This window comes from Lagenorhynchus albirostris, chromosome X (genome assembly GCF_949774975.1).
Source record: "Lagenorhynchus albirostris chromosome X, mLagAlb1.1, whole genome shotgun sequence".
In the NCBI taxonomy this organism is placed as follows: Eukaryota; Metazoa; Chordata; class Mammalia; order Artiodactyla; family Delphinidae; genus Lagenorhynchus; species Lagenorhynchus albirostris.
This window is the reverse complement of record NC_083116.1, coordinates 116,728,100-116,752,984: the sequence shown is the minus strand read 5'-3', so window position 1 is coordinate 116,752,984 and position 24,885 is coordinate 116,728,100. Positions and strand designations below refer to the sequence as shown.

The window sequence follows — 24,885 nt, the reverse complement described above, 5'->3', positions numbered from 1 at the left end:
TGCTGAGAGATCAGCTGTTAACCTTATGGGAGTTCCCTTGTATGTTATTTGTCGTTTTTCCCTTGCTGCTTTCAATAATTTTTCTTTGTCTTTAATTTTTGCCTATTTGATTACTATGTGTCTCGGCGTGTTTCTCCTTGGGTTTATCCTGTATGGGACTCTCTGCGCTTCCTGGACTTGGGTGGCTATTTCCTTTCCCATGTTAGGGAAGTTTTCGACTATAATCTCTTCAAATATTTTCTCTGGTCCTTTATCTCTCTCTTGTCCTTCTGGGACCCCTATAATGTGAATGTTGTTGCCTTTAATGTTGTCCCAGAGGTCTCTTAGGCTGTCTTCATTTCTTTTCATTCTTTTTTCTTTATTCTGTTCTGCAGCAGTGAATTCCACCATTCTGTCTTCCAGGTCACTTATCCGTTCTTCTGCCTCAGTTATTCTGCTATTGATTCCTTCTAGTGTAGTTTTCATTTCAGTTATTGTATTGTTCATCTCTGTTTGTTTGTTCTTGAATTCTTCTAGAGGTTTGGTAACATTTCTTGCATCTTCTTCATCCTTGCCTCCATTCTTTTCCCTAGGTCCTGGATCATCTTCACTATCATTATTCTGAATTCTTTTTCTGGAAGGTGCCTATCTCCATTGCATTTAGTTGTTTTTCTGGGGTTTTATCTTGTTCCTTCATCTGGTACATAGCCTTTTCATCTTGTCTATCTTTCTGTGAATGTGTTTTTTGTTTCACAGGCTGTCATCTTGTCTGTCTTTCTGTGAATGTGGTTTTTGTTCCACAGGCTGCAGGATTGTAGTTCTTCTTGCTTCTGCTGTCTGCCCTCTGGTGGATGAGGCTATCTAAGAGGCTTGTGGAAGTTGTCTGATGGGAGGGACTGGTGGTGGGTAGAGCTCTCATCTGCACTTCTTAAATGATCTTTTCTAATTGTAATGTTCCTCTTAATGGCTGTTGTAGTTTCCCTGAGGGCCAGTAGCAGTTTGGTAAGATCCTTAGAGCAAATGAATTTCAATCCACATTTCTGTCCAGCCATATTTAGGTGCAAATGGAGTACAACCCACTTTTCTGTTGGCCATATTTTGGGGCCCCTAACCTGATGGTTATCAAGCTAAGTTCCCAGGATACAAAGCAATGATCTTGTCTAATTCTAGACTGTTTTTAGTAATGACAAGATTTTGTCATTTTTGTAGGTATTTATAACTTCCTGAATCACAGTTTCTTGTTCTTAATTTTAAAATTTTTTTAAATTAATTAATTAATTTATTTTTGGCTGCGTTGGATCTTCATTGCTGCACACGGGATTTCTCTAGTTGTGGCATGTGGGGACTACTCTTTGTTGCAGTGTGTGGGCTTCTCATTGAGGTGGCTTCCCTTGTTGCGGAGCAGGGGCTCTAGGTGTGTGGGCTTCAGCAGCTGTGGCACGTGGGCTCAGTAATTGTGGCTCATGGGCTCTACAGTGCAGGCTCAGTAGCTGTGGCGCATGGGCTTAGTTGCTCCAAGGCATGTGGGATCTTCCTGGACCAGGGCTTGAACCCATGTCCCTTGCATTGGCAGGCGGATTCTTAACCACTGTGCCACCAGGGAAGCCCTGGATCACAGTTTTTAGACATAAAATAAGCATATGTGTCAGAATGTGGCACACTTAACTCCTTAGAACTTAAGGATTCCAGTTATTATTATTATTAATTTATTTTTAGCTAAACCTTTGAGTCTCTCAGAGCCAAACTAATAGCTAAGACAGATATGCTGCTGGGTTGAAGATTGTGTGGTGTTTTACAGTGTACCTTGTTGCACAGAAATTTTCTTGAGGTTCGTCGGCAACCTAGTGTCAATCTGACCCATTCAGTGGCCACCTTATCCTATCACAGGAGTCTTTTAGAGTTAGGTGGCAAGCGCTCTAACAGCTTTCAAAGTGCTAGACTTGTGTCCATCAATTTTTGCAGCTTTTTTTTGGCTTCTAAGATTCCCATTACCAGTAGCCTTTATCTACACAAAACAAGACAAACATGTACTTCAACACACCAGCGGTAACCAAGAGATGTTACTGTGGACTGGCTAGGAGAAGGCACTGTGTGCACCACCAGCAATTCCCAAATTGGAACTGGGGAAAGGAGTGAACCAGCAGACCCCCAAAATGAAGACTGTGGACTGCACTGGGTTTCCCAAAAGGGGTAATGTGTACTGGAAAGCCAGTTAGATCAGGAGCTTCCTGCAAAGAGAGCAGAACTCAGAATTGAAAGGAAATTACCCACAACCCTCAGAAATGGTGAGAAAGAGAAATCAGAAGTGTTCACGGGTACCACACCTTTGTTTCTCATTTTAGCTGAAGACATCAGAAGTCTCCTTCAGTCCTCCTGGTGCTGCCAGCAAATCTGTTAAAAAAACAAAATTCAACGGAGTAAGTTTGAAGATCTAATTGGCTTTATTCAGTGATTCATGAATGGGGCAGCATCCCATCCAGAAAACAGAAAGGAGCTTCAAAAAGCTGCAGGAAAGGAGAGGTTTTTAAAGGCAGAAAGGGGTAAGATAGGGAAGTCATAAACGGAAAGAAAGGAATATTTCAGGCAACGTCACCTTCCTTTGTGGGAAGACAAAGGTCTTTCAGGTTGATTACCTCACTAGTGCTGGCCAGGAAATTCTAGACTGGTTAAGATTACATTCCTAGGAGAGGCTGGAAAATACAATTAGGTTATGTATTAAGTCTCGGTTTACTGACATGGAGCTTAGCACAAGTGACTCCATTTTGGGCCTGTTGTCTCTTTTCTAACAAAACAAAATATTTCTTTAATTCTTGGAATAACATCTAGTTAACCTAGCTGTTTAAAAAATCTAATAATCAAACCATTCATAACTGCCCGAGGGATCCCCTCCCTTCACCCCCAGCCTCCTCCTTCCTAGTGTTAACTCCTTTACAATGCTGCATATTTAAATTTGGGACTTCCATGGAAAAACTATGAACACCACTGTTTCCTTTATCTTTGTTGTTCTCTAAAGAATTTTCTGAAAGAAAATTTAGAGGAGCCCTTGCCATCCTTCTTGTTATTGTGTTGGAGGATTCTTGGTTATAATTGCCATCAGTCTTTACTGGCACTGTGTAGTCTAGCAGAAATCCCTGTGAGCTGGGACCTCCTTCATTTTCCTCTTCAGTGAAATGGGACATCAGATAAGATGTTCTTTAAAGTTCTTGTCACTCAAAGGACTATGACTGTTCTCTGTAGCTGCAGGTGCATGTGTAGGAGTGAGGGGCATTGCTCTTCCCCTTCTGCCTCCCCCCTCACTCCCTTAGCTGATACTTCATTAACATTTTAACAGGTTCTAGTGCCTTTCCTCTTTTTTCCTTTTTTTTTTTGAGTAGGAGGTTTGACCATTCTGCTTTGTTTTCCCCCCACATCTTATTTTTTTTTTTTTGCAGTATGTGGGCCTCTCACTGCTGTGGCCTCTCCTGTTGCGGAGCACAGGCTCTGGACGCGGAGGCTCAGCGGCCATGGCTCACGGGGCCCAGCCGCTCCGTGGCATGTGCGATCTTCCCGGACCGGGGCACGAACCCGTGTCCCCTGCATCGGCAGGCGGACTCTCAACCACTGCGCCACCAGGGAAGCCCCCCAACATCTTATTTTTAAAAATTGCAAACCTTCAGAGAAGATGTAAGAATAATACAATGAATACCCCATGCACTTTACCTAGATTCACGTTAACTTTACCATTCTCTCTCCCTCTCTTTCTCTCGCTCTCTCTTCCTTCTTTCTCTCCAGCTCCATTTCCCTCTCTATTTGAAAGTATTGGTAAGTTGCAGACATTATATATTAACCTCTATATACTTTAGCATTAATGTCCTAAAAAAAGGGATATTCTCTTCCATAACTACAATCCTATATTACACTGAAAAAATTAAAACTAATAGAGTAATATTCTCTAGCATATAGTTCATATTCATAATTTCCCAGTTGTGCATAATTGCCCTTTGTAACTGTGTTTTCCTTCCCTTTGGAAGAAGAGCTTTCCCTAGCCCTCTTGTCCCCTCCAGTCACTCTGCTCTTTCTCCTCCCTTTCAGAGAGCTTGCTCCTGAAGGGTGTGTTCACACTGCTGTCTCCTACCTTCTCATTTACCTCATCCTGTGGAATATGATTTAGACAAGTTCTTGAATGACCTTGAAATCCCATGGAGCATTTTCAGTACTTACTTTGCTTGACTTCCTGGCGGCACCTGGCACTCCTGTACACTCCCGTCTTAAAATACTCATGGCCCTTAGCTTCAGTGACAGCATCTTCTCGTGGTTTCCTTTTATGTCTCTGTTTTAACTGTTTATGAGGGCTCTGTTTTCTCCCAACTTTAAAATATTGGGGTTCCTCTTGGCCCTCTTATTTTGTCGCTCTAATGCTCTCCTTGGGTGACTTTACTCCCATGGCTTTAATTATCATCAGTATGCCCAAACTGCCATATCTTTATTTTCAGCCCACATCATATACTATAATCCCTAGTTTGTTGGCATCAATTGGGAATCATTTTAAACAAGTACTTTTCTTTGTAAAAGGAGACTGCTTTCTTCATCTGAAATTATGATCCCTCTCAATAACAATTTTCAGTTAATTACTCACTTTTTAATATGATAATGTGTTGGCCTTGAGGTTTATATAGGATTGATACTACAGACACATTTATTGCCTACATGAAACAGGCAAACAAAAAGCCAAGCATCCTTTCTGTTCTTTATACCAATTAAATTCATCTTCATCTTTTTCTCTATTTGCTTTGTGATTGATCCACCTCTGCTTTAGAAATGTCAGGTATTATGAGACTCTGACATGGACTATTTAGACGTCTACTGTAGAATCATGAGCCTTTAGAAGGTAGAAAGTACTGCTGAAAGGATATGAAGTCCCACCTCTTTATTTTTTTACCAGATTCCAGCCTTGACTAGATAATTTACAAAGAAGCCAGCCTTATAGTTGGATCCTGTTAATTATTAGAAAATCCTGTTACAGACAGGCGCATCGATTCAGTGTAAGAAAGAGCAGTACCTCAGCCCCAATTGCCAGTTTTAGGTATGCCTTGTTTTATTGCACTTTGCTTTATTGTGCTTCACAGATATTGTATTTTTTACAAATTGAAGGTTTGTGGCAACCCTGTTGGCACCGTTTTTCCAACAGCATTTGCTCATTTTGTGTCTCTGTGTCACATTTTGGTAATTCTCACAGTATTTTCAACTTTTTCATTTTATTATATTTGTTATGATGATCTGTGATCAGCGATCTTTGATGTTACTATTGTGATTGTTTTGACATTTTTTTAGCAATGAAGTATTTTTTAATTAAGGTATGTACATTTTTTTAAACATAATGCTATTGCACACTTAGTAGGCTACAATATAGTATAAACATAGCTTTTATATGCACTGGGAAACAAAAAAATTCATGTGACTCTTTATTGCATTATTCATTTTGTTGTGGTAGTCTGAAACCTAACCTGAAATATCTCCAAGGTATGCCTGTATTTCCCGTAATCAGAACACTTTTCTATATGATCATGGCTTTATACTGCATTATCTTTTTAGCAGCTGCAAAAGACAAAAATTTAATGCTCATTATATTTGATCTTGGGTGAATGAGTGTGGCAGTATAACTCAGATTACTAATTAATAACAAGGGAGACATAAAACAGAATTGTAGTCAAGATATTTAATTTTTCTTTCTGAGTGAGGATTAAAGGTCGTTACTGAATTGTTGAATAGAACATACTTCCTACAAGAAAATATTTTAATGATTTAAAATGATAGTAAATCTTTTACGTAGATAAATTTCTCATACAATAATAATTTTTAAAAATTTGTATTTTCACGATAATGATTGTTTTAGAACAGTCGTTCACCTGCTCCACTTCAGCTGCTCATTCCCATTTCCTGGCCCCTGTGGCCTCCTGGATCAGCTCCACCTCTGCGATCTTTATGATCATTATCCCATTCTCTGATCTCTCAATTTTCATTGAAACCTCTGGACTTTAGACCCTTCCCATGTGTCTCTGTATCCCCACCCCCTCTTGTCTTCACTTCCTTCCCCATCCGTTTCTCTCCATCTTCTATTGGCTATCACTTGTACCAGTTAACAGAATATACACAGTAATCATGTTTTAGGCCATTTAAAGGAGAAGTAATAGGTGAAATGTTTGTTCCTAGACCAATTGCTAGCAAACTTTGGCTACGGTTCCTTGATGGGAAAGCCAAGGATATTAATGAATTGACTTGGATTTTTTCTACAAGGATAATTCAGATTTTTTTTCTTTGAGTAGCCTTTAGAATTTGTCTTTTGTATCCAGAAGCTTCTGATTTGAGTGTTCATATTTACACATCCTATTTTGTCCTTTAATGGTTATTTTCAGCTTTGCTACAGGCTAGGTAGGCTGCAGCTGGGGCATTAAAAAAATAGAGGGATGAATTAGAGCATTTTATAATTGGAAAGAATCTTAGAGGTCACATAATCCCAAGTTATCATTGTTCATATGAGAAACCGAGGACCAGAGAGGTTAAGCAATTTGCCTGAGGTTACACAGTTGGCACCTGGTTGAGTTAGGACCAAAACGGAAGTCTCCAGATTACAAATTCAGAACTTATTTTTATTATCCCATGTGGATGGGTTGGTGGGTGGGCGAGTATGTGGGTAAATAAAAAGTCAAAGTAATGACCTCTATTTCTTGCCCTTCTCTGACTGGAAGGCCATATGTTTCCAAGAATGATAAAACTATGATCTGTCATTTGGGAAAGTGATAGTTTTGTTTAAAATATCTGTCATTGTTTTGGAGGCTGGACCTCATGCTTTCCTCTCGTTTCCCTCTTGTTTGAGAAAAATACTTTCCAGGGGCAAGGATCCTATGTTGTACCCTTGCTCTGCAGGGATGTCAGAGTTTCTGGAGGAGCGAGCCTCAGAGGGTCCCTGCCTTGCTGCTCAAGAAGCAGGCTTTGTGACCATCTCATGTCTGCTGGGCATGTGCTTTGAGCTGTTTTTCCAGTGAAGTTGAAAGTCTCGCTGGGACAGAAACATACTCTAGCAGATGGCAGATATCTGTAAACAAAAGCAACAGTGAAAACTGTGGTCCCAGAGTTGAGGCATACCCTATTCTCATCGTGCTTTGAACAGCTGAGGTAATAGATGCTTTTCCTCCTTGTTTAAAGCCTTTTGCCACTAGATGGTTCATTCTCTTTCCAGTTCATTTGAATTCATTTTAATCAGTTCTATCACACTTGTGTCGCTCTTCCTGCTTGGATATCAGGCCCCTTAAAGTTACATTAAATATTCACTCATCCTGTTGCCTCCTCAGGAGGCCTCTGATAGCAGAATTTCAAAAGCAGAGTCTTTAAATGCCTTACCGTTTTGAATATAAAACTTCTTATTTAAAGGACTGTCAAATAAACTCCTATTTAAAAAACAAAACCAAACATAAGATTCAGCAATTAGCATGAAGAGAAACGCAAGACAGGAAGTTTTAACTAAACAGTAATTTCACTCATTCATTCATTCAACAAATATTTATCAAGCATCTACTATGTTCCAGGGACTGTTCCAGACTCAGGGTACACAGCAGCTAACCCAATGGACCAAAATCCCAGCCTTTATGGAGATTACATTCTAGTGAAAGGAGACAGACAGTAACAAATGAGTAAAATATATGCTATATCAGATGGTGACAAGTGCTGTGGAGGGAAAGAAGGAGATAGGCAATGGGGGATGGGTGCCATTTTACAAGGGGTGTTCAGGAAAGGCCTCACGGAGAAGGCAACATTTGAGCCAAGACTGTGGACTCTAAGGAAGTGAGCCCTGTGCGTCCTGGTTGGCATGGCTCTTCTGCTCCTGGCTCTTGGGTTCTGAGGTGGTTACCTGTTTGTTCACACTAGTTTGTGAATTTTTTAATGAAATATTATATATAATTAGGAAGTCTTTGAGGGTACTAGAAGTTGCTAGCCTCTCTGAACCTGAAGTTTCCTTATGTGTAACATGGAGATGATAATACTTGTGGGGACTAAATGTCTTGTAGTAGACCATTAACGTATGGTAGCTACTTTGTTTTACTGTTAATTATAGAAATAACACTAAGCTTGATTTTTTTTTTGGTGTTGCTAATACTAAATAGAAGAGACTTTAGTGATCATTTATTCCACTACGTCATTGTGCGGACGTAGAAAGTGAGGCACAGAAAAAGATCAATAGCTCTATGGAGGTTAAGAGGTTGAGAGGTGGGTGCAATTCCTTGCTGTCCATTTCAACTTACTGGCTAAGTGCACTTAAGTAAGTTAGTCTCTCCCAGCTTCACAGTATGGCGAGGACTGACTGCAGAGATGAGTCCACTGCCTGGCCCTCAGTAAGTGTTCAGCCCTGGAACAGTTCTGTTGTGCTTGGTGAACAGAGCCCCTGAGCTGAGGCTTGGTTGGTCATGACAGTGACTGTCCCACAGAACAGACCTTTCAGGTGAAGCTGGGCTCCGCATGATGATATGGTGAGAACACTTGAGATTTCAGACATGGAATTATTCACTTAGTGATATTGAACGTCACTTGATTTCTTCTCCCTGTGGTTTTTCCCTATAAAGATAACGGTACTTGACCTTACGCCTATTTCCTGGGGTTTTCTGAGAGCTGAATAATGAAACAAGAGTCTCTGGAACCCAACAGCCTTGGAGAAGCTCATAAACACACACCCTCAGATGGATAGTGTGTACTCGTTATACCACAGCAGTACTAAGCCGAGAGGCTGGATTGCTGCTTCAGAACTCAAATTGTTCTTGTTAGAGTTAACTCTTGATTCTTATGGGCTAACTGGGAAAAATTATAGCATGAATAAAAGGAGCCAGCTGGTGTTGATTACTCGTCACTGTAAAAGTTGAGAAAGGCGTAAGAGACTATATTTTAAATCTTATTCTCTCTCGCCTGATTTCTTTCTTCAAAACTATGAAGCTATAGGATGGTTCAAAGGCTCCCAGCCCCAGAAGAGAGTCAGTGTGCCTGAATAATCCACAAACAACACAATACTTGTCACTATAGTTGCCATTTATTTAGTAAATGCTTTACACTGGGCACTGGCCTAAACTCTTCACCTGTAGTATCTCATTTCATCCTCATAGTAACTCTGTGAAGGAGGGAGGTGTGTTCATTTATCCATCTGTCTTTTATCAGTTGAATCGCAGGTGGAGAAGGTGGAGTGAATCATACTTCTCAGTATGTTGTACATTGTCATCATTGGTCTGCGCAAGGCCCTTTCTTATGGTAGTTAGTTCATTAGTTTATTCCCTTTTAACCATATACTCTATGCTCATTCATTCACCCACCCCCCACAAATAACCAATCTCTTATTTTTAGTATCTTTTCCTTTCTGTATATTCTTACGAAACGTATATTGCGATTTCGTGTGCGTGTATTTTAAATTTATATAAAATGGTATCATGTTATATTCCATTCTGTCTCTAACTTTTTGATAACTGTTCTAACTGAAGCACTATTTTGAAGACCCATCCACGTCGCTATATATCGCTTCCAGTTGTGGCATAATATTCCATGGTGTACACTCACCACAGTCACATCTTCTCCTTCCTAGCAGTGGAAAGCCAGGTTGCATTGGTGTCAAACTCCCTACGGCTGCCAACAAAGAAGCATTGTATCCCCGTATGTCTCCTTTATGGACTGTGTGAGAATTGCTTCGGGGTATATAATGAAGAATGGAATTGCTACTTCATAGGGTGTACATAGACTTCAAATAGTGCCAGACGAGGAAACTGAAGCTTTGAGAGTTCTAATAACTTTCCCAAAATCACATAGACGGTAGTCAGCAGAGTTGGGATTCAAATTCAGGCTCCAAAAATGCTACTCTTGATGGCTGGGTCATCATTATTCCTGAGTATTTGAGACTTGAGGACATTGTACAAAAACATAAAGGAACATCTCGTTGTCTGTAGTTTTTATGTTCTTAGAACCTAGGAATCCAGGTGGACTGATTTTTTCTGAAGCACTTACCTTCCCCCCATAGCTCCACAGTAACTGTTTTTCTTTCCCTTTCGTATCCTGTGGGTCTGCAGCACTAAAAGCCGCATTGGTCATCCAGAACTGGTACCGAGGTCATAGTGCTCAGCTGAAGACCAGACAACGCTATGCCCTCACCATCTTCCAGTCCATCGAATATGCTGATGAACAAGGCCAATTGGAGGTCTGTTTTGCAAGCTTGTCTCTTATTTTGGTAAAATGCTTCCCTTACCCCTTTTATTGAAAGAATGAAAGTTTGAGTGCATTTTAAGCTGAAGAACCTTGGTGAAAGACTTTTATAGAAGATATAGTGACATTGTTTTGGAACTAGCTACTGAGAGAGTATGATTTGGGAAGAGGATGGTGTTTTTCAGTTCTGAAGTTCATATTTTTAAGAGGGCTGCCAGATGTCTAGTTAACTAGTAAAAAATGGTCTTATTCTGTTTTTCTGGTATGTGCCCTAATAGTAAAGTTGTTACTTTATGAAGTAAAAAAATTACTTTAAGGAGTTAAATAAATAGAAGAATTTCCTGGGAGCAGGGAGCAAACATATGAAAATTCTAGAAGAAAATATAAATGGGTGAGGAAGGACTTTGTCAAGCTTGCAAAAGCGGTATGTAAATCCAGCTTTAATGCTTTTTAATAGAAAAAAAGTACTTTTAACAATAAAAAGATCTTGGAAAGATCTGGTATAACGTATTTGTTAATGAAAAAATCAACTTGTAGAACAATATGAAGTTTTATCCCATATATGCGAAAGAAAATGAAGCATACTGTAAAAGTCTGGAAAAAGATATACAGAAAGTATTTACTCTGGTTATTTCTGGGGAGAAGCATGGTTGGTGGGTGGAAGTGGGTAGAAGGGGACTTCGCATTTTCATTCTGTATCATTTGTAGTTTTCAACAATCATATATTTATAAATTTAGCACACAATAAACATAATTAAAATAAAAATAATAAATAAAATAATAAATATTTAAAATAATTAAAATTTCAAAAAGAATTAAAGAAATTGCTGAATTTATTCTTGGTAGCTATAAAACTTATATAGTGTGATTCAGTCAGGTATTCCTTTAGCAGTTCACAGCATTGACTGTCCTTTTAAGTACTGTAGAATATAGTGATGGAGACAAAGGGAGGGTGAGCTCTCAAATTGATATGCTTTGTACACAGACATTCCAGTATTAGTACATTCTTTAAATATTGAGTCTTCTTTAATAACAAATTTATTGGGATACAATTCACCCATTTAAAGTAGAAAATTCGAGCCTGAACCAAGATAGTGGAGTAGAAGGACATGCTCTCACTCCCTCTTGTGAGAACACCAGAATCACAAGTAGCTGCTGGACAATCATTGACAGGAAGACACTGGAACTCACCGAAAAAGCTACCCCACATCCAAAGACAAAGGAGAAGCCACAATGAGACGGTAGGAGGGGCGCAATCACAGCGAAATGTAATCCCATAACTGCTGGGTGGGTGACTCACAGACTGGAGAACACTTATACCACAGAGGTCCACCAACGGGGGTGAAGGTTCTGAGCCCCACGTCAGGCTTCCCAACCTGGGGGTCCGGCAACAGGAGGAGGAATTCCTAGAGAATCAGACTTTGAAGGCTCGTGGGATTTGACTGCAGGACTTCGACAGGACTGGGGGAAACAGAGACTCCACTCTTGGAGGGCACACAGAAAGTAGTGTGTGCAGTGGGACCCAAGGGAAGGAGCAGTGACCACATAGGAGCCTGAACCAGACATAGCTGCTAGTGTTGGAGGGTCTCCTGCAGAGGCGGGGGGTGGCTGTGGCTCACTGTGGGGACAAGGACACTGGCAGCAGAAGTTCTGGGAAGTACTCCTTGGCATGAGCCCTCCCAGAGTCCACCATTAGCCCCACCAAAGAGCCCAGGTAGGCTCCAGTGTTGGGTTGCCGTAGGCCAAACAACCAACAGGGAGGGAACTCAGCCCCACCCATCAGCAGTCAAGCGGATTAAAGTTTTACTGAGCTCTACCCACCAGAGCAACAGTCAGCTCTACCCACCACCAGTCCCTCCCATCAGGAAGCTTGCACAAGCCTCTTAGATAGCCTCACCCACCAGAGGGCAGACAGCAGAAGCAAGAAGAACTACAGTCCTGCAGTTCCTTTCACAGAAAGACAAGATGAAAAGATAGAGGGCTAAGTACCAGATGAAGGAACAAGATAAAACCCCAGGAAAACAACTAAATGAAGTGGAGATAGGCAACCTTCCAGAAAAAGAATTCAGAATAATGATAGTGAAGATGACCCAGGACCTTGGAAAAAGAATGGAGGCAAAGATTGAGAAGATGTAAGAAATGTTTAACCAAGACCTAGAAGAATTAAAGAACAAACAAACGGAGATGAACAATACAATAACTGAAATGAAAACTACACTAGAAGGAATCAATACCAGAATAACTGAGGCAGAAGAACGGATAAGTGACCTGGAAGACAGAATGGTGGATTTCACTGCTGCAGAACAGAATAAAGAAAAAAGAATGAAAAGAAATGAAGACTGCCTAAGAGACCTCTGGGACAACATTAAAGGCAACAACATTCACATTATAGGGGTCCCAGAAGGCGAAGAGAGAGAGAAAGGACCAGAGAAAATATTTGAAGAGATTATAGTCGAAAACTTCCCTAACATGGGAGAAGAAATAGCCACCCAAGTCCAGGAAGTGCAGAGAGTCCCATACAGGATAAACCCAAGGAGAAACACGCCGAGACACATAGTAATCAAATTGGCAAAAATTAAAGACAAAGAAAAATTATTGAAAGCAGCAAGGGAAAAATGACAAATAACATACAAGGGAACTCCCATAAGGTTAACAGCTGATCTCTCAGCAGAAACTCTACAAGCCAGAAGGGAGTGGCATGATATACTTAACGTGATGAAAGGGAAGAACCTACAAGCAAGATTACTCTACCCAGCAAGGATCTCATTCAGATTCGATGGAGAAATCAATAACTTTACAGACAAGCAAAAGCGAGGATAATTCAGCACCACCAAAACAGCTCTACAACAAATGCTAAAGGAACTTCTCTAAGTGGGAAACACAAGAGAAGAAAAGGACCTACAAAAACAAACCCCAAACAATTAAGAAAATGGTCATAGGAACATACATATCCATAATTACCTTAAACGTGAATGGATTAAACGCTCCAACCAAAAGACACAGGCTTGCTGAATGGATACAAAAACAAGACCCATATATATGCTGTCTATAAGAGACCCACTTCAGACTTAGGGACACATACAGACTGAAAGTGAGAGGATGGAAAAAGATATTCCATGCAAATGGAAATCAAAAGAAAGCTGGAGTAGCAATACTCATATCAGATAAAATAGACTTTAAAATAAAGAATGTTGCAAGAGACAAGGAAGGACACTATGTAATGATCAAAGGGATCAATCCAAGAAGAAGATATAACAATTATAAATATATATGCACCCAACATAGGAGCACCTCAATACATAAGGCAACTGGTAACAGCTATAAAAGAGGAAATGGACAGTAACACAATAATAGTAGGGGACTTTTAATACCTCACTTACACCAATGGACAGATCATCCAAAATGGAAATAAATAAGAAAACAGAAGCTTTAAATGAAACAATAGACCAGATAGATTTAATTGATATTTATAGGACATTCCATCTAAAAACAGGGGATTACATGTTCTTCTCAAGTGCGCACGGAACGTTCCCCAGGATAGATCCCATCTTGGGTCACAAATCAAACCTCAGTAAATTTAAGAAAATTCAAATCATACCAAGAATCTTTTCTGACTACAACACTATGAGATTAGAAATGAATTACAAGGGAAAAACGTAAAAAACACAAACACGTGGAGACTAAACACTACATTACTAAATAACCAAGAGATCACTGAAGAAATCAAAGAGGAAATCAAAAAATACCTAGAGACAAATGACAATGAAAACACAACAATCCAAAACCTGTGGGATGCAGCAAAAGCAGTTCTAAGTGGGATGTTTATAGCTATACAAGCCTACCTCAAGAAACAAGAAAAATCTCAAATAAACAATCTAACCTTACACCTAAAGGAACTAGAGAAAGAAGAACAAACAAAATCAAAGTTAGCAGAAGGAAAGAAATCATAAAGATCAGACCAGAAATAAATGAAATAGAAACAAAGAAAACAGTAGCAAGCATCAATAAAACTAAAATCTGGTTCTTTGAGAAGATAAGCAAAATTGGTAAACTATTAGCAAGGTTCATCAAGAAAAAGAGGGAGAGGACTCAAATCAATAAAATTAGAAATGAAAAAGGAGAAGGTACAACAGACACCACAGAAATACAAAGCATCCTAAGAGACTACTACCAGCAACTCTATGCCAAAAAAATGGACAACCTGGAAGAAACGGACAAATTCTTAGAAAGGTATAACCTTCCAAGACTGAACCAGGAAGAAATAGAAAATATAAACAGACCAATCACAAGTAATGAAATTGAAACTGTGATTAAAAATCTTCCAACGGGGCTTCCCTGGTGGTGCAGTGGTTGAGAGTCCGCCTGCCGATGCAGGGGATACGGGTTCGTGCTCTGGTCCGGGAGGATCCCACATGCCGCGGAGCGGCTGGGCCCATGAGCCATGGCTGCTGAGCCTGCGCGTCCCAAGCCTGTGCTCCGCAATGGGAGAGGCCAGAACAGTGAGAGGCCCGCGTACTGCCAAAAAAAAAAATCTTCCAACAAACAAAAGTCCAGGACCAGATGGCTTCACAGGTGAATTCTATCAAACATTTAGAGAAGATGTAACACCATCCTTCTCAAACTCTTCCAAAAAATTTCAGGGGAAGGAACACTCCCAAACTCATTCTATGAGGCCACCCTCACCCTGATACCAAAACCAGACAAAGAGACTACAACAAAAGAAAATTACTGACCAATATCACTGATGAATATAGATGTAAAAATCCTCAACAAAATACTGGCAAACAGAATCCAACAACACATTAAAAGGATCATATACCATGATCAAGTGGAATTTATCCCAGGGATGCAAGGATTCTTCAATATATGCAAATCAATCAATGTGATACACCCTATTAACAAATAGAAGAATAAAAACCATATGACCGTCTCAATACATGCAGAAAAAGCTTTTGACAAAATGCAACACTCATTTATGACAAAAACTCTCCAGAAAGTGGGCATAGAGGGAACTTACCTCAACATAATAAAGGGCATATATGAGAAACCCACAGGAAACATCATTCTCAATGGTGAAAAACTGAAAGCATTTCCTCTAAGATCAGGAACAAGACAAGAATGTCCACTCTCACCACTATTATTCAACATAGTTTTGGAAGTCCTAGCCACAGCAATCAGAGAAGAAGAAGAAATAAAAGGAATACAAATTGGAAAAGAAGAAGTAAAACTGTCACTGCAGATGACATGATACTATACATAGAGAATCCTAAAGATGCCACCAGAAAACTACTAGAGCTAATCAATGCATTTGGTAAAGTTGCAGGATACAAAATTAATGCACAGAAATCTCTGGCATTCCTATACACTAATGATGAAAAATCTGAAAGGGAAATTAAGGAAACACTCCCATTTACCACTGCAACAAAAAGAATAAAATACCTAGGAATAAACTTTCCTAGGGAGACAAAAGACCTGTATGCAGAAAACTATAAGACACTGATAAAAGAAATTAAAAATGATACCAACAGATGGAGAGATATACCATGTTCTTGGATTAGAAGAATCAATATTGTGGAAATGACTATACTACCCAAAGCTACCTAGCGATTCAATGCAATCCCTATCAAATTACCAATGGCATTTTTTACAGAACTAGAACAAAAAATCTTAAAATTTGTATGGAGACACAAAAGGCCCCAAATAGCCAAAGCAGTCTTGAGGGAGAAAAATGGAGCTGGAGGAATCAGACTCCCTGACTTCAGACTATACTACAGAGCTACAGTAATCAAGACAATATGGTACTGGCACAAAAACAGAAACATAGATCAATGGAAGAAGATAGAAGGCCCAGAGGTAAACCCACGCATCTATGGTCAACTAATCTATGACAAAGGAGACAAGGATATACAATGGAGAAAAGACAGTCTCTTCAATAAGTGGTGCTGGGAAAACTGGACAGCTATATGTAAAAGGATGAAATTAGAGCACTCCCTAACACTATACACACAAAAAAAACTCAAAATGGATTTGAGACCTAAATGTAAGACCGGACACTATAAAACTCTTTGAGGAAAACATAGGAAGAACACTGTTTGACATAAATCACAGCAAGATCTTTTTTGATCCACCTCCTAGAGTAATGGAAATAAAAACAAAAATAAACAAATGGGACCTAATGAAACTTAAAAGCTTTTGCACAGCAAAGGAAACCATAAACAAGACAAAAAGACAACCCTCAGAATGGGAGAAAATATTTGCAAATGAATCAGTGGCCAAAGTGGCCAATCTCCAAAATATATAAACAGCTCATGTAGCTCAAAATTAAAGAAACAAACAACGCAATCCGAAAATGGGCAGAAGACCTAAATAGACATTTCTCCAAAGAAGACATACAGATGGCCAAGAAGCACATGAAAAGCTGCTCAACCTCACTAATTATTAGAGAAATGCATATCGAAACTACAATGAGGTATCACCTCACACCAGTTAGAATGGGCATCATCAGAAAATCTACAAACAACAAATGCTGGAGAGGGTGTGGAGAAAAGGGAACTGTCTTGCGCTGTTGGTGGCATTGTCAACCTATGTAGCCCCTATGGAGAACAGTATGGAAGTTCCTTAAAAAAGTAAAAATAGAATTACCATATGATCCAGCAATCCCACTACTGGGCATATACCCAGAGAAAACCATAATTCGAAAAGACACATGCACCCCAGTGTTCATTGCAGCACTATTTACAATAGCCAGGTCACGGAAGCAACCTAAATGCCCATCGACAGACAAATGGATAAAGAAGTAGTGGTACATATATACAATGGAATATTACTCAGCCATAAAAAGGAACGAAATTGGGTCGTTTGTTGAGACGTGGATGGATCTAGAGACTGTCATACAGAGTGAAGTAAGTCAGAAAGAGAAAAACAAATATCATATATTAACGCATATATGTGGAACCTAGAAAAATGGTACAGATGAACCATTTTGCAGGGCAGAAATTGAGATTCAGATGTAGAGAACAAACGTATGGACACCAAGGGGGGAAGGCCTCGGGGTGGTGGTGGTATGAAGTGGGCGATTGGGATTGACATGTATACACTGATGTTTATAAAATTGATGACTAATAAGAACCTGCTGTATAAAAAATAAAATAAAATTCAAAAAAGAATAATGAAGTAGAAAATTCAATGGCCTTTTGTTTATTCACAAAGTTGTGCAATCATCACCACAATATATTTTAGAACATTTTCATCACCCCCCAACCAAAGAAGGAAAAAAATCACCTCTATACTGATTAGCACTCACTCCCCATTCCCGCCCTCTGCCCAGCCCCTGGCAACTACTAATCTGCTTTTGTCTTTATGGATTTGACTGTTCTGGCCATTTCAAATAAATGGAATCACACAATATGCGATCCTTTGTGACTGGCTTCTTTCATTTAGCATATTGTCTTCAAGGTTCATCCATGTTGTAGCATGTGTCAATAGTTCATTCCTCTTTATTTTTGAATATTATTCCATTGTATAGATATAGCACATTTTGTTTATCCTTTCCTCAGTGGATAACTCATTTGGGTTGCTTCCACTTTTTTGGCTGTTATGAATAATGCTGCTATGAATAATTGTGTGCAAGTTTTTCTGTGAACATATTTGCTCAGTTCTCTTGGGTATATACCTAGGAGTGGAATTGCTGGGTCATCGAGTAAGTCTGTGTTTAACTTTTTGAGTAATTGCTAAACTGTTTTCCAAAGCAGCTGTACCATTTTGCATTCCCACCAGCAGTGTATGATGGCTTTAGTTTTGCCACATCTTTGCCAACATTTGTTATTATTTGTCTTTTTTGATGATAGTCATCCTAGTGTGTGTGAAGTGGTATCTCATTGTGATTTCTGTTGACTCTTAGTTGACAAATCCATCAACAGCGTTAAAATCATAGATTTTGATATATTTGTATGGAAGGTCTTCCTTCCCTCAACTGCCAGATCTACTCCCAGATTGATAAGGTTCCTTAGTGTTCACTCTTCACGGGAGACAGGGCTTGGAAGTTATTTGTCCTGTATACATGCAGGTCTTTGCAGATAATTGGTGGGCATAGAGGCAGTATCTAGGTGATGGTTGGAATACTGGTAGATTTCCATCTTTCCCTTCCTCCCTCCCTTCCTTCCTTCATTTACCAAATATATTTGGCATTTAAGAATATCCCTTATTCTCACTACCGAAAGAAATAGAAGAGATCATAATGAAAAAAATCTAGCAGCTGTCTTAAGTGGGTTTCCTAGAAGCAGAGTCTGAGATAGGGGCTTCTGGTACAAGTGACTTCCTGAGAGAGTATTCTCAGGAAAAACCTATAAGGGAGTGAGGAAAGCAAGATAGGACAGGGAAGAAGCTAGGCAAAAATATGTTTTCTGGAGAAGTCTGACCTCAGCCTGATCCCACTGGGAGCTCTGAAGTGTGAAATGCGTCAGTTTGTCCCACCCAGTGGCAAGAGAGGTGGGGGTCTGGGCTGTGATACTCTTGCTTCAGTTAGTCTTTTTCTATGGGCATCCCCCCAGGAGGGAGGGGTATCTGATATCCTAAGCGACTCTGGGGGAGCTGCTGCCCATCTGCCAAGGGCAATCCTGGGGAGGAGGCGGGCAGGTAGAAGCGATACCCATTACCATCTATGGCAGCTGGGAGATGAGAACCTTCAGAGGAGTAAAGGGGACTTGCGTGGAATACCAACAGTACCTGTTTGGGATTCATTAATTGATCAATGTATTTTTATTTTGTCCAGCTATCGAACTTCTTCTCCTTCATGTTGGAAAACTATACACGTCTACTTGAGGAAGATCCAGGTAAGTAAAAAGTTTAGTCTTTTGAAAAGGAGTCATTAAATATTGAATTGTCTCATCAAGGAATGTAAACTGAAGATGAGAGAACACTAAGAAATTAAAAAGATGCCCATCTGTCTTGTCTGTGTGACACCAAGCAACTGGTGAAAACAGTTTAACTGGCTTTTTCCATCCTTGATTGCTGTTAACTAATTGACCATTTAATTTTTTCATTTTCAAAAAACTGAATTAGGGCTGCCGTGGTGGCGCAGTGGTTGAGAGTCCGCCTGCTGATGCAGGGGATGCAGGTTCGCGCCCCGGTCCGGGAGGATCCCACGTGCCGCAGAGCGGCTGGGCCTGTGAGCCATGGCCGCTGAGTCTGCGCGTCCGGAGCCTGTGCTCCGCAACGGGAGAGGCCACAACAGTGAGAGGCCCACGTACCGCAAAAAATAAATAAATAAATAAATAAACTGAATTAGATTTCATTTTACATTAGTATGTTGAATACCTTCTCTGAACCACAACCTACTAATGTACAATAGTAGCTTAGTAAAGAGGATCTTATTTTTAATCTACAGAACTTTTGTGCTGAGAGATCAAAATATCTTGACTATTTCATGAAACAGATCTGGGTGGGGGATTAAACACAGTTGGCACCATCATGTCTCTGTTTTCTCCATAGCTAGCTAGCTGTCTGTCAGGCTGTGTATTTATCTATCATTTATTTAGTCATTCTGAAATGACTGAATAAATCATTTCAGATACAGACAATATAGGGGTGATTCAAAATGATTTTAAAATGATAGTTATTGAGGAACTTCCCTGGCGGTCCAGTGGTTAGGACTCAGTGCTTCCACTGCAGGGGCCATGGCTTCAGTCCCTGGTCAGGGAACTAAGATCTCACATGCCACTCGGCACAGCCAAAAAAAAAAAATTATAGTTATTCACAAGTCATGTATTTCTCTGCAAATTAAGATCTGCCTGTTGTTATCTTCAAGGTAGGCACTTGACTTAGAAGCTCATTTTTCTTTAATTTGGGCCAACTATTTTTGCTCTAGTTAAAAATGTGTATGGCATCTAAAGCATCTTTTAATCTAGTGAGCATCCTTCAAAGTGGTGAAAGAAGGGTGTTTTAATGGTATGCTCTGAGCTAAGTACTTATGTGTGAAACCAATTAAAGCATTTAATGATCTGTAGAAGGTTTCTGAAAGGTGGAATAGCCAAACCTGAGGAGTGGGGAGTGGGTGGGAAGTAGGTATTTTGCCATTTTTTTTCTTTTAGCTAATTACAATTTGAAGACAGTTGTTTGTGCTTCATGTTCTTTGGCAAAAATGTTTCTGAGAGGAAATATAATAATAATGAAATGAAACAGCCCTCTTTCTGCTAATGACCTAATATTTTAATCTGAGCTATGCATCAGAATCACTTATGGATATTCATAGCCACAGATGGCTGGGTTCCAGCGCAAAGATATTTACTTAGGCTCTATATTTTTAAAAATCTGCTTAAAAAAATTATACAAGTGATTTAAAAATATTTTTAAAATTTTATCAGAGAAGGGGACAGTGGTTTAAACTTCTTATGTAAACTTTTCTGGAAGAAAAGTATACAAATTATAGGAAAGTACACAAATGATAAGTATATGACTTAATAAATTTTCTCAGAGTAAACTCAGCCTTGTAACATGCACCCAGAACAAGAAATAAAACATTATCATAGCCACAGAAGCCCCCTCCTGTTCTCCGCCACTCACTACCCAATCCCTGCACCCTCCTCACTACTTTCCTGACTTCTACCTCCTAGTTTAGTTTTGCTTGTTTTTGAACTTCTCTGTATAAATGAAAACATACAGTTTTGCTTCTTTTACTCAACTTTATATTTGTGAGAGTCATCCATTTGGTCATTCTTATTGCTGAATAATATTTAATTTTATGAATATACCAAAGTTTATCCATTCTATTGTTATGGACATTTGAGTTGTTTTCAGTTTTGGTAATTTAAATGGTACTGCTATGCACATTCGTGTACTTGTCCTTTTTAGTGAACATATATATTCTTTTCTTTTGCTATATGCTCATTTTCAGTTATCTATTGCTGTATAATAAACCACCCCAAAATTTAGTGCTTTAAAACAACAACCATTTTATTGCTTGTGATTCTGTGGGTCAGGCATTTGAAGGGCTCAGTGGGGATGGCTTGTCTTTGTTGTACGTGCTGTCAGTTGGGCTCACTCAACTTAGCTGGGCTGGAGAGGGAGGTCCAAATGGTTTTCTTACATGTTTGGGACTTTGGTGTGGGCTGTGAACTTGGGTACCTCAGTTCTCCTCATGCAGCCTCTCTGTCCAACAGGATATCCTGGACTTCTTTACATGGCAGCTAGATCCCAAGAGGGCAAAGGCAGAAGCCACAAGGCCTCTTTAGGCCTTTGCTCTGGAACTCACACAAAATCAGTTCTGCCATATCCTATTGGTCAAAGCAAGTCACAAGGCTAGGTGCAGATTCAAAGGGGTTAGGAAAGATCCATCTCTTGCAGGGAGCAGTAGCAGCAGCATTATCTTGTAAAGGGATATGAATACAAGGAGACATGATTCGTTGGGGACCATTATTATGAAGATGTACCACAACCCAGGAAAGGAAGTTTGGAGTTATAGGGCATGCATATGCTTAGCTTTACTAGGTACTGATAAACAGTTTTACAAAATTGTTGTACCAAGTTATACTGCCAACAGTGTATGAGAGTTCCAATTGTTCAGTATCTTTGCCAACACTTGAAATTATCAGTCCTTTTCATTTTATTCATTTTGGTGAGTATGTAGTGGTATCACATTTCTGCTTTAATTTGCATTACCCTGGTGAGCAGAGAAGTTGCTCACCTGTTTGAATGTTTAGCAGTCACGTGGACATCCCATATGGCAAAGTGCCTGTTCAGGTCTTTTGCCCATTTTTCTATTGGGTATCTGCCTTTTTCTTACCAATTTCTAAGAGTTCTGTAGGTATTCTAAATATGAGAATGTGAATCTTTGTTAGATAAATTTATTGCAAATATCTGTTCCTAGTCTTTGGCTTTTATCTATCCCCCAGTCTTTAATTTTTAAATGATGTCTTTTGGTGAGTAGACATTCTTTTTTTTTTTTTTTGCGGTACGCGGGCCTCTCACTGTTGTGGCCTCTCCCGTTGCGGAGCACAGGCTCCGGACGCGCAGGCCCAGCGGCCATGGCTCACGGGCCCAGCCGCTCCGCGGCATGTGGGATCTTCTCGGACTGGGGCATGAACCCGCGTCCCCTGCATCGGCAGGCGGACTCTCAACCACTGCGCCACCAGGGAAGCCCGTGAGTAGACATTCTTGATTTTAACGTAGTACAAGTTTTTTCTTTCATGGTTAGTGCTTTCTGTATCCTGCTTAAGAAACCCTTGCCTGATAAGAGTGTGCGCGCATGTGTGTGTGTCTATGTGTGCTCATTTGTGCAAAAATAAATACAGGAGAAACCTACAGGGTAAATCAGAAACTAATGGCATTATTTACCTACAGGAAATGGAGGGATGGGTGGGAGCAGGGCAGAAAGAATGGGGAGAATGGGGTTTGGGTAGGAGAGATGAGGGGAAAGTGACACATCTCTGAGAATACCTTTTTGTAGTTCTGACTCTTAGAACCATGATAATGTTTCACATCCCTAAAAAAAATAATAATAATTAATTAAAAATAGGAAGAGAGAGAGAATGTGATTCCCAAGTAGAATACACACTGTGACAAATGCACTTAATTGTATTACAAATGAATAACCATCACCCAAAGGAGGTGGGGAAGAAACAAAATAACCTAAGTGACCTTGGAAAATAGCATTCAACCATAATATGCCTTGATGAGGTTTCATTTTTATTTATCCTGTGTGGGGTTTGCTGAGCTTCTGTTATATCTAAGTTGATATTTTTGTCAGGTTTAGGAAATTTTCATCCATTAATTTTTTAAATTATCTTTCTTTTCAAGTCTAAATATCTTTTTCTTTGTGAATCCTTGGCTTTTAAACTTAGAAGGCCCTGAAATATTTAAAATGTGGATTACCATGGCTATTTTTCTAGATTTTTTATGATTTGACTTCTAAAAGTTTTAACATTTCATAAATTTTGAATTTTTGATATTAAACTAAAAAAGGAAAATTTGATGCCTAGTGGTTGAGAATAATTTAAAAACACACCTATGAAGAAAATGTCCAAGTAGTTAACCAAATTTTCCCCATGACATTTATTTCATAATGTATCTTTTCACCATGTTTTGTAGTGCCTCCTTCATAATATATTCATTTAAAAATGTGTAATAGGGCATATTTCCGGGCTGTCTGTTATTTTATACATCTCTCTATTATAGGGTCCTAGAATCATACTGATTCAGTTATTATATGTATCAGAAAAAGAGATTTACAGATTATTGCTGTATGTTGATTTCACTTTCAAAATTTTTTCCAGCTTTATTAAAATATAGTTAACATATAACATTATATAAGTTTAAGGTGTACAGTATAATGATTTCTTATATGCATATATTGCAAAATGATTACCACAACGTTAGTTAACACATGCATCCATTCACATAGTTACAATTTTGTGTGTGTGTGGTGAGAGCTTTTAAAATGTACTCTCTTAGCAACTTTCAATATATAATAGAGTATTATTGACTAGAGTCACCATACTGTACATTACTGTAGGTTGCTTTCTGATGGCCCTTTTTGGTGGGAGAGTTCCAGACAACCTCTACCTAGGCCTGTTTGGCAGAAGTGCTATGACCCCTAAGCAGGGTATATTTAGGGACTGGAAGGTCACTTAACATTTCCAGATACCAGGGCCAGTTTAATGGTTTTAACTCTGAGGCACAGAGTATGCTGAGACATTCTGGGTGTTCCAAAGGTGAGAGGTGACCTACATGTCCTACTGCTTGCTCAAAGCCAATTCATAGGACTTGATGGGGAGATGCTGCACATCCATTCCCCAGTCTGATTTTTCACATCAGCCTCCTCCCACAGGTAGAAAGCCAAAGCTGCTATATACATAGCAACAGGTTTAAACAGAGTCTGGTGGAAGTGGGGAGTGGGATGGAGTGAGTGGAAGTGTTGTTTTGACTTTTCTTTCTGCTTCCCAGATCAATCAAAATGTCCTATCAAGCCACGTATTTTATATTTTTTGTTGCTATGGTGAATAAGATATCTCCCCCCCATATCTCCCTAATGATTATTGGTAGTATTTAGTGAAGCGTTTGGTTTATGTCTGTTTATTTTGTATTGTGATACTATTGAACAGTAACATTAAATAATTATTACTACTCATATTTATTAAATGCCATGTGCCATGTCTTTTAAGTGCTTTAAATATATCATTTCATTTAGTTTTCATGACAAACCAGTGGAATTAGTATTCTCATCCCCCTTTTGTGGATGAGAATACTGAGGCTTATAAGGTAACCTCCCAAGGTTATTCATCTTATCAGTGGTGAAGCTGTGATTCAAACCAGTGAGATTAACTGCTGTATTATTTTAATTTTCCTATCAATTCCAGGAGTTTTTCAGTTGATTTCCTTGAGTATAGATATTTAATCACACTGGTCACAAGTAACTTTATTTTTATATCTTTCTATGCAAGAGTCACTGCTCTTATTTTGGCTTCATGTTTTATTATATTTGCTGGAGATAGCAGAACAGTGTTAAAATGAAACAGTGAAAGTGGGCATCCTCGTTTTGTTAATGATTTAATGGAAAAACCATTACCGTTGATTTAAATTTTAAAAAATACGTTAAGGAGGTATCCTTCCATTCCTAGTTTTCTGAGTTTTTAAAAAAATCAAGAACAGGTGTTGAATTTTACCAACTTTCATTTTGGCATCTATTGAACTTATTGTATGAACACT

At 39.3% G+C, this 24,885-nt stretch overlaps 1 protein-coding gene across 1 annotated transcript in view; it reads left to right on the top strand.

Annotated features, from left to right (window-relative positions):
* Window positions 1–24,885, top strand: part of PPEF1 (protein phosphatase with EF-hand domain 1) — a 145,049-nt gene that overhangs the window by 49,745 nt on the left and 70,419 nt on the right. Inside the window, exons 5-6 of the mRNA XM_060137592.1 lie at window positions 10,053–10,180; window positions 18,956–19,016. Coding sequence (XP_059993575.1) covers window positions 10,053–10,180; window positions 18,956–19,016 — 189 coding nt within the window. The remainder of the gene's footprint in view (window positions 1–10,052; window positions 10,181–18,955; window positions 19,017–24,885) is intronic.